The sequence below is a fragment of the Dromaius novaehollandiae genome, chromosome 20 (genome assembly GCF_036370855.1).
Source record: "Dromaius novaehollandiae isolate bDroNov1 chromosome 20, bDroNov1.hap1, whole genome shotgun sequence".
NCBI classification, from domain to species: domain Eukaryota; kingdom Metazoa; phylum Chordata; class Aves; order Casuariiformes; family Dromaiidae; genus Dromaius; species Dromaius novaehollandiae.
The window spans coordinates 1,297,597-1,308,256 of record NC_088117.1 but is presented as its reverse complement, the minus strand read 5'-3'; the positions used below and the strand labels follow the sequence as shown (position 1 = coordinate 1,308,256).

Genomic DNA, 10,660 nt, shown 5'->3' with positions numbered 1-10,660 from the left:
ACTTGAAGTCCTGGAGCACAAGTCATGTGAAGCAGTGGTAAGGGGTGACGGTCAGGTGCACTGCCGACAGCCCTATGCTGGAAGTTCAGTTCATTCCACGACAATCTTTGTGGTGGCTCCATCGTGGCCTGCAAGGAGGGGGAGAGCATTCAGAGCCTTTCAGGTGACTCTTTGGTCCAACAGAAAAAGGCTGCAAGAACCCTGGTGTCTTCACATATATGGATCAGAGATAAAAGTACAAGTATTTGCCAGCAAGCATAATACCATTTGAGAGTTTTGCTGAGATGTGGTAGCCTCACCATCACTTGGTCTTCAAATCAAGGTAATGCACTTTTCAGGAAAATATGCCCAAGCTCAGTCAGCATCTGTGGGCCTGCTGGAGGTATTCCATGGTGAGGTCTGGGGCTTACAGGAGCTCAAAGCAGTACCAGTCTCTTCTGGTCTCTGAAATCTACGGTCTGCTCTGGGCTGAAGGCACAACCTATACTACTTTATCCAGTTTTGCCCTAGAACAACTTTATCTCTCATTTTGTATCTTCTGCTGGCTGCCAAGTGGCATATATGGGTGCTAGTAAACAGCCTCTTGCCCTCTAAACTGGCCTGAATTTCATTTCTGTCCGCTTATGGGAGTAATGGTACTCTTTGCCTGTCTTCCAGTTTATGCCATCAGCATAGCTCCCATGAACACCCAACCAGTACATCCCATTCAGGTTGGAGTAATGGCAGTCGTTGTACCACCATGCACCCTTGTAGGCTGTGGCACAGTTAAAGGAGCTCATGTCATTGTCCTGGTCTGTTGTTGAAAATGGCATGTCCTTGTGGTATGAGAAGGAGTCTCCTGCAGAGAGCACAAGTTCAGATTTACTGTAATAGAGTAAAAAAGGGAACCTAACGCATCTGTACACCACTGAAGGGTGGCATCTGGGCCTTGCTGAATGCAAGGCAAGTTTTATAAATCCTTCTGTTGTTTGGGTAGCCCAGGTTTCCTCCTTGGTCCTGGGGAAAAGGAGCATCCTGAGCTCTGCTAATACACACACACAGGATTTATCTAAGTCTGTGGGTAAAATCAATCAGATTCTTCTCTCTGTTACATGGGTCTCACTTGTCTTGCACTGCACATGTTCTCTGCAGACTTACTGAGATATGGACTATCAGGCTGAATTGCAATCTACAAAGCCACATAAACCCATGGCACTGCCATCTCAGGTGTTGGTTGTGCTCTTACTCCTGCATGAAGTCTGTTAGAGTCTGGGGAGGCTTTATTTGTTTTTTAAAGAAAAACAAAATGTTGGGAGTTAGGAGGCTGTAGTGCTGATGCCGCAAGTGTACAACAGCCTATTGGTGAATAATGCCAAACCTTACTGGCAAATATTTAGTCCTTCAAATGTAAACAAAACCAGAACTTGGCCTAGCTGCTGCAGAGCTGTGGGTGTGCTATGCTGGACATGGCGCTGCATAGGAGCAGATTCTGCCTTTGCTGATATAGCATGTGACTGGGCTTGCAGGTACTACTGTGATTCGTAGTTCTGTGGTAATGAATGTCCCTTCCTACATTGCACTCAGAGGTCACTCTGCACTTTGGGCACAACGTTCAGTTTCTAAAAATTGACCCAAAAATCTACACTGTGCAAGAAGTCTGCATGATACAGCTTTGCATCCAGGCAGAAAGGACTGTAAATGGAAAATGCTTCTGAATTCGTCCCTAGAAAACAGCCTTTACCAGTGAACTGCTAACTTACCAGCATTTCCACCAAGGTAGTCTCCTAGAACGAGTTTGTATTTCTCAGACTCTCCTAAAACTCTAAATGAAGCATACTTGGCAAAATAGTAGTTGTTTTCAAAGTCTCCCAGATCAATTCGAAGTTCACAGGTTTCTAGAAGAGAAGGTGAACAGAGGTTATGACAGTCTGACAGCATCTTGCAGACAGCTCTGCTCAGGGCCATCCCTCAGTAAGGATTTTGGACCATAAGGTATGGAACTGGAATTCAGGGGTTAGTATTTTAAGGAGCCATGAGCCAACTTGGGAGGACCTACCAGTACTTGAGAAATCATGATTTATTTCAAATTCCTGCAGAACCTTCTATATCCTTGATGGCTTTTTTTCCTAGCCGTGTGAAGCCCTTTTTCTGATTCTACATTTGCTATAGTTCTGGGCATTAAGAACAACATGCCCAAGAGTCCTAGACACAATTGTGAATCCAAGCCTGTGGGTGAACTCCATGACTGTCACCATAGGCAGTCCTAGCAGGTAGATGTCTTAGCCTACTGTAGTCATGCAACCAGCTCATTCACTTCTCTGACTTCTATCTTTTCTTTGTTTTTTTTTTTTTTTTTTCAGAGAAAAATTCCCCACGTGCAATGGGCTGCAAGAACCTAGATGCTGTTTAGAATGAAGTGTTGGGGCCCAAGAGGGATGCAAGAGGTTCAAACTTTTAATAGCCCAGTACCCTGCAGTAATTGCATTCTGAGTATAACGACCTCAGCCCTATGGGAGAAGAAACACCTTACCCAAGGAGGTGAGGAAGTGAATGTTGTCATTCCCCAGCCAGAACTCTGTCAGCTGGTTGCCAAATCCTCGTTTATATGAATTCCAATCTCGTAAAAAATTCACTGACCCATCCAAGCGTCTCTGAAAAACCTGCAGGGAACAAGAGAGTCTTGGCACTGCCAAGTCATTTCTTAGTAAAAGACCCAGCACCACCTGGCAGGTAAAGGTGGATGGTACAGCTCTCATCAGCAAATTCCCCTGTTAGGCTGTTCTTGAGTGTAGCTGGGAGGACTGAACTCAAAAGGAAGCTCTCTCACAGATCTGCTCCATTTGAGCTTGAAAATGAGGAGGGATTTGATGACCTAAGCAGGAATGGGAGTGGGCCTGAGGTGCTTGTCCTGCTACCTGAGAAATGCCCCAGGAGAATACCTTGCATTCAAGTGGAGTCACCTGAATGACATGGTCCTCATGACATGGACCTTCACGACATGGACTTCAGCTGTCCCTTCTAAAACTCAGCCTTTGTCCACACTACTGTCAGTATGTGTTTTTCCTGTCTTTGGTGCTTTCCTCCCCTTGTGCTACTATTTTGGTGCCATCCTTTGGAGCTCTAGTGAAAATCACCATTGCTATATACAAGTCCCCTTTGCCTCATTCTACTCACAATCCATCCTCCACCATCTGTGTCCATATCACAAAAGACCATGGTGGCGTTGCAGCCTTGGGGGTAGATGGTGTACCAGCCGCTCAGGATCTTCCCTTTATGCAGCAGCTCTTGGCAGTTCCTGGCTCCTGTGCAATTCAGGGAAAGACTTGAAGTGAAAGTCCTATATATATATATGTAACATGTATGTTATATACAGCATGCTCACCATGTCCAGAGAGCATACCAACCTCAGGACCTGAGCTGGCTGCTTTGAGCTTTTCAGCCCCTCAGCTGGCTCTTCACACTTCAAGACTTGCACCTACTCAGAACCAAAGCATGCTGCAGTTTCTTGGCCAGAGCTGCTCAGAGCAGGATGACAAATTCATGATCCAGGAGTTTGTCTGGGCTTGGGAAGTGGGAGGCCCTGAGGGCATGTGGGTAGCTGGCAGCAAAAGAATGTTGACACAGAAGATATTGCTCAGATCATCTTCTCCTGAGGACTGGACAGATGGCACTCTTGAATCTATACATATATCTATTTGTATGCATTTATTTTTCCTCCCTAAACCATTCCTGATCACAACAACTCAGGTTCCTAGGTGCCAAGGGATTGACTGGAAAGGTCCCTATCAAACATCTCAACTTAGAGCTGGTTATGTGACATGCTGTCATAGGGGGGGGCTTGGGAGATGATGTGAGTTTGAGCATCCTCGGTAGGTCAGATGAAAAGACCCCCTGTCCTAGCCCAAACCTAGTGCTGGGACAGAGCGCCATGAATGGCAAGAAGTACACCAGTGTTCCCTGGTGAGATGTACTGCTCACCTCCTGCAGGCAGGACTTCCCTCTGCTCGCCAGTGTTTCTCTGTGACAGGTTGTTGCTGGTGGCTGGTGCTGCAGACATCTGTCTGCGGGGGCAATATCTAAAGGATGAACTCACAGCTGTACAGCTGGGCTGTCCCAGGTGACAGTGAGTGGCTAAAGGCTGGTCACTGGACTTGCCCTGTTCATTATTAGTCAAATCCTTTTTCATGGCCAGCCAACATAAAAGGGGATAGGAGTGCCTGGCACAGTGATGGTCCGGACAGTTCAGTGGTATCTTAATCTCTCTCTTACGACTGTTAAGGTAAATGTGGTGGTTTAACTAGCTTTGAAGTAGCCAGGTGCCTACAGAGGGCTTTCGAGTGATCCTTGGAAACAGGGATACTGAGACTGTAAAGACTAAGATAGACCTCATCTAGCTCACACAGGAGTCTTGTGGGAGTGCAGGAAAGCAAATTACTTGACTAGCACCCAAAGGACATGACTTTCCTGTCCTGCCTGGAGTGACAGAATAGCCACTCTGAAGCTGTGTTGATGTGAGAAGCAAATGGGTTAATAGAATGGTATTTCCTTAGTCTGTCCTTCTGTATTGGTCTGAATTTGTTTTTATTGCTGCCCTGCCCTGACTTCTGGTGCAAGCGTCTGCCTTCCTACTTGTCATCATCGATCTGCTCTGCAAAGCCAATGGTGGTAGGAAGGCCCCAGGGTGAAACTCACCCGAAGTTTCTGGAAATCCAGGTTCTCCTTTCGTTCCTGTTGGACAAACAACATTATCAGTTGCTCTCTGCCCTTTGTACCAAGGCCTCCCCTCTTCCATCTCTTGACATTGCTTGCTTTTCAAGCCAAGTCCTGCTGAGACAGTGGTGCTGGTGAACGATACGATTTGCAGCAGGGAGGGCCAAATAGCAAAACTGGCACAAGCCCTCTTTCTGCTAGAGCTGGCTGCTCTGTCTGCTGCTCAGCCAGTCCAAGAAGATAGCTGCAAACATTTTGTGCAGGTGAGTCTTGCTGGGCTGAGACACTTGGGACAGAGGCAAGTGGGTGTGGGAAGAAAGGGGAAACGCACCCAGAGGGGAAGGCAGGGGAGGAAAGCCTGAGAGGGGGAACAGTTAGTGCTGGCAGAGGGCTTTACTAGGTGCTTTGGAAGTAGTTGTGACAGCTGAAGGAAACGTGCCAAGCTGGTGACCAGATCAGTGGTATTTGGCCCATAATTATTACAAACCAAGCTCTAATGTTAGAAGCTGTAGTGTAGGCAGTGCTCAGGCATAAATACCGGTGGCCCTAATATGCAGGATGATGGTATCATGAAAAAACCGTTTCCCATGTATCCTATCGCTAGTGCTGGTAGAAAGACACGTTCCTCTTGCACTAGCATGGATGCAGTTTCATCGGAGCCTTTCTGCCTTTTGACATAGCATAGGAAGTTGAATGGTCTGCCTGGATCTAGCTGGCCGCTGAGGCTGGCGTGTGTGAAGCCTTGTGGTTTCGATAGGCAGCAGTGCTGGGCAGCAGCATCAGGCAGCCCCGGCTCCTGGGCCTCTGTCACCATACAACTAGTTTGGTGGAGAAGGGCTCCTCACACGGTCTCAGCTGGGGCTGAACCTCACTGAATGCCTTCGCAAGGTGCTTCAGCACCCCAGGCCCTACACATGGGGGGCAACTATCTTCAAACAGCCCCATGCAGTACCCAGTGAGTATTTGCATTTACTTATAACCGGTCCCATTTGTGAGTTGTTCCCAAACAGCATGCAGTTTCTTTGTGTTGTTAGAGAAACCCATCCCCGGTCATGCTGTGATAGTTCAACTTAACAGGCCCCAAACCTAAATTCAATTCAGCACTATTTACCTTTAGGTCCTGGGAAGCCAGGCTCTCCAGCCACTCCTGTGGGAGAGAAGAGGAGACAGCTCTTCACAAGTTACTCAATGGAAGTGAATTAATTGGATTCCCCAAACGGCTGGTCCAGCCCCTCCACATTTCCAAAGTGCACAAGCGAGGCTGTCCTAAGTGATGGAAAGCTACGGTGCTCTGCCAGGTTTGCTGAAGGCATGGCTGCTATATGCCACTCCTGCCTGCATAGCCCTGGCTGCTCGCTTAGTCAGCAGAGTCTTTCAGGAACACTAGGCGGAGCAAGTACATAAGGGAGAGAAAATTGCTTTTCCATCTCTTGAGATATATGGAGGATTCACTTCCCTGCCTCAGTGACTTTTTTTGTAGGCTTTCTGTTTTCAATCAGGCATCTGTGGGATTTTGGGCAATAGCTGCCATTTCAGCATGTTCACCCATTTCCTGCTGGGGTTTCTGCTGAAGTCCTAAGTCCTTTTGGCTGGGAAATAGATACACATTCGGCATGCAGAGTGGCTGATTTTGCTGCTAGTCTGTGCACCAGTGCTCAGTCCCTGGGTGGCAGCTTGTACAGGGAGCTGAAATCAGTCTGAAATGAAAATATTTGCTTCCTGAGACCTTGGGCCATGGCTTTGAACACTTTGGAGGCAGAGTACAGCAGTCTTGTCCTATGAACCCTTGCTTTCAGCTTGGGTCTGTGAAGAAGCCAAGGCCAAACACAGCCCAAAGTTCAGATGAAAATGGCCCCTGAAGGCTTTTCTTTTCAAGGAAAGTGTAAAAAGGTAGGGAAAAGATACAAATGCTGGGTTTTTTTAGAAGAGAGACTGTTCCAACATTTGGAGCACACAGATCCTGCTGAAGAGCTTAAGCACTGTCTGGATGGAGTGAAAGCTGATTTCCTGGCAGACACACTCGTCCCCTTTTGTGGGTTATCTCACTGCAAAGAAACCTCCATTCCCTTCTTGCTTCACCCTGTGCCATCTGTTCCTAGGTGGTTTGATCACCATCCTTCTGGTCAAGGGGGACATGATGGAACTGCACCAAGAGTCCAGGCCTGGAGGCTGCTGGAAGCACCCAGAACCCATGTTTCTGCATCAGGCCTCCTGGCAGAGCTGGCTCAAGACTCCTTAGAGAGGAGTGGCATTTTTTTGGTGGCTGGGGGCTGAGAAGGGTCCATGGGGACCTCTGGGAAAAAGAGAAATGTATTCCTCTGAGATATGTTACCACTGAAGGAGACTCTGTTCCTAGTACCCATCTCATGCAAGAGCCATACCCCCAAATCCTGCTTTGCCTGTGCTTCTTCAAGGCTGCTTCTTGGACTATGATCAGCTCCCAGACAGTTATATCTCTAGACGCAGTCTCCCTGTGTGTGCTCTCAGCCTGGGAGAGTTTATGGATTATAGCTGAGAATGTTATTCATTACCTTTTGTACCAGGCGGTCCTGCTTTCCCGGGATTTCCCTGGGCTCCCGTTTCTCCTGCAAAGAAAAGCTCTGTTTATGTAGGCACATTGCAAATTAACTAGAGGGAAGATGATACAAAAGCCTTGGAAGCTGGCCCTTGACTTCTGCAGGTACAAGGAAGCTGGTTTTGTTAAAAATACAACCGATCTCACTCTCTACCTTCCACTAAAGCTACACGATGTGGGTAGTTCCAGTGAAAGGTGCTAATTTGTAGTTCATGAATGAATTCCTGTGAGCCTCCTACATTTTGGCTTTTGCCATGTGGAAGCTGCTCGCTCGACTGAAGTGATTTGGCTGCCCCGTATGTTGTCTCTGAAAACCCTAAAGGACCTCCTTCTCCCTCGCTTTCTGGAGTAGGGGTGCTGTTACAGTTCCCAAATGATGCACATTCGTGGCCCCATGTAGACATGCAGGAGCATCCCAGACTTATTCCCACCCTGCGGTTGACCAGACCATGGTGGTGTTTCTTGGCAAGCAAGGCCACTGCAGCAGGCTGGTCCCAGCTAGTGTGTCAGCTCCACACTCCAGACTGCTTCTAGCCTTTGGGTTGTTTCACAACAACAGTAGACTGTTGAATAAAGGCTCAAGGAAGAAATGGACATTACTAATGCAAAAAAAAAAGCAGGTTATGACATTTCATGCCCCAAGAGCTCTTCTGACTTGTGACAGGACTCAGGAAAGAAAGACATTCCTTGTGTATCAGTACATTTCTAGCTAGGGTATTTTCCCCTTCTATTTGACTCTCCAGCTCTTCACAGAAACCAGCGCTAGGCTAGCCAGTGCTCCAGCCTCAGTTTTCCCCTACTTAAAGCAACAAAACAATCTAACACAAAAACATTCTTTGCTGGCTTTTGGGATCTCACCTTTTGTTCCTGGGAGACCTGGTTCTCCTTTTGGGCCAGAGGCACCTGGGATCCCTGGACATCCTTGGAGGACAGCAAGCCGATCAGCATCACCCAACCCCACTATTCTTACACCTGAGGAAATGAAGACAACCATCACAGAGATTATTAGGACTCTGAAATGCCTTGGAGAGGAAACTGAACTGTCTGGGATCTGGGAATAGTGCAGGCAAAAGCAGTATCCCTCCTGAGTTGAGGATGGGAGTTTGGAGTTGTTGTGTGGATTAACAAATGGCAGTGAGGAACTGGCTTATCACATATAACCCAGAGCAGGTTGCCTAGGACCTTGTCCAGACAGCTTTTGAATGACTCAAAGGATGGAGACTCCACAACCCCTCTGGGTAACCTGTTCTAGTGCTCAGTCACTCTCACAGTAAAAAGATTTTTTTTTCTTGTGTTCAGATGAAACTTCCTGTGTTTCTGTTTGTGCCTGTTGCTTTTCATTCTATCATTAGGCACCACTGAAAAGAGTCTAGCCTCATCCTCTTGACACCCTCCCTTCAGATACTTATACACATGGATAAGATGAGCTTTCTCAGCCTTCTCTTGTCCAGGCTCAACAGGCACAGCTCTCTCAGCCTTTCCTCCTATGACAGATTCTCCAGTTTCTTAATCATTTTAGTAGCCCTTCGCTGCACTCAATCCACTATGACCATGTCCCTCGTTTACTGGGGAGCCCAGAGCTGGACACAGCACTCCAGGTGTGGCCTCACCAGGGTTGAGCAAAAGGGAAGGATCACCTCCCTCGACCTGCTGGCAACACTCTTCCTAATGCAGACCAGGATACCATTGGCTGCCTTGGCAACAGGGCACATTCATGACTGATGGTCCACTTGTTGTCCCCCAGGACTCCCAGGTCCTTCTCTGCAGAGCTGCTTTCCAGCACGTCAGCCCCCAGCCTGTACTGGTGCCTGGGGTCATTCCTCCCCAGGGGCAGGACTCTGCTTCCCTTTGTTGAACTTCATGAGGTTCCTCTCTGCCCATCTCTCCAGCCTCTCGAGGTCCCTCTGAATGGCAGTGCAGCCCTCCGGTGTATCATCCACTCCTCCCAGTTTGGGATCATCAGCAAGCTTGCTGAGCGTGCACTCTGTCTCTTCATCCAGACCATTGACGAGTAAGATGAACAATATTGGACACATTATTGACCCCTGGGGGACATCATTAGTTATGAGCCTCCAGCTAGACTTTGCGCCACTGATCACAACCCTCTGAACTTGGCTGTTCAGCCAGTTTTGAATCCACCTCACTGTGTGCTCATCTAGCCTGCACCTCATCAGCTTGTCTATGCAGATGTTGTGGGAAACAGTGTCGAACACCTTACTGAAGCCAAGTGAGACAACATCCACTACTCTCCCCTCATCTACCTACTCCTGGCATGGCTGAGCCCTGCTGTATGATACCTGGTGTGATATTCCTGCCACAGTTTTGTCCCTACATGGCTGAGGTGCAACTTTGGCAGCAGCCTGAATTAACGGCTGTGAGAATCCAGCTTGAGGTGCATGTTGGGGAGCAATTTTATACCAACACAGAATCTCTCCAGCTTCACAGGAGTTCAGTCTGAGAGGATGCTATTATACATGACATTGCATGCGTGACAAATACGTTACAGTTTAATAAAACAAAAGCCAAGAGATGCCCTGTGGGATATTGACAGCAGAGACTAAGCGGCATTGACAGATCTGCGGACAGTAAAGGCTCTGCCGAATTTCCCAGCACCAGATCAGTTTGGAATTGTTGCTACCACCCTCCCAGTGAATATGGACAGAAAGCTGCTTTGGGCAGTCTCCCCAAGCTGCCAGAGTGCCTGACATCCTGTGAGCACTCGAATGCTCCATCATATTGCTCTGCATCCTTCAGGAACTGTGTCAAGGCACCCCAAGGTGGGGTGGGATGGCTGCTGAGACTTCATCCCCCCTTGCCCTCCTCCTGCCTGCAGCTGAGTTAAAATGATCCCCAGGAGGAAAAAAATCCACCCCCAAGCTCATTTTTATGGCTCTTGTGTCATAGAGGTGGGGGGTGAAGCAGACTGTCTCATTAGGGAGACAGTGGGAGTCGTGCTCCACTCACCTGGGCAGGAGTCCTGGGCATCAGAAACTGCCACCGTTAGGCTGAGCAGAACGAGGAGGGTTGGGGCTGTCCTCTCCATGGCAAGCGCTGGTCTACGCTCTCCGCTCCCCTCTTCCGTGTCCCAGGCACTGTGGTTACCATTTGACCCATTTAAGCCTTTATTTCTAACAACAACAACAACAACAACAACAACAACAACAAATCTAGCACTAAGCTCCACCCCTGCACTTTCCCACCACCTGCCTATCAAGTCTGGGGCTCGGGAGAGTTCCCTGGGAGCTGTTTCACAGAGAAGCAGTTTCGCAAAAGTCCGATGGGGAAAGTTCTTGTCTGGCTGTTGTAGCTCACGCCTCCTGGGTCCTTAGCAGACTTCAGGTGTCTTTCCCCTCCCTCATTTTATCACCAGTGGAAATGAACCAGCAAAAACATGCA

At 48.2% G+C, this 10,660-nt stretch overlaps 1 protein-coding gene across 1 annotated transcript; it reads right to left on the bottom strand.

The window, feature by feature from the left end:
* Window positions 1-500: 500 nt before the first annotated feature.
* On the bottom strand, window positions 501-10,307 carry LOC112986763 (ficolin-2-like). Its single transcript, XM_064524050.1, has 9 exons — window positions 10,229-10,307; window positions 8,123-8,236; window positions 7,221-7,274; window positions 5,801-5,836; window positions 4,672-4,707; window positions 3,153-3,281; window positions 2,510-2,650; window positions 1,740-1,874; window positions 501-838 (listed from the first exon to the last, which is right to left on the bottom strand). The coding sequence occupies exons 1-9, from the start codon at window positions 10,305-10,307 to the stop codon at window positions 591-593; spliced, it is 972 nt and encodes a 323-aa protein (XP_064380120.1). The 3' UTR covers window positions 501-590.
* Window positions 10,308-10,660: the final 353 nt, after the last annotated feature.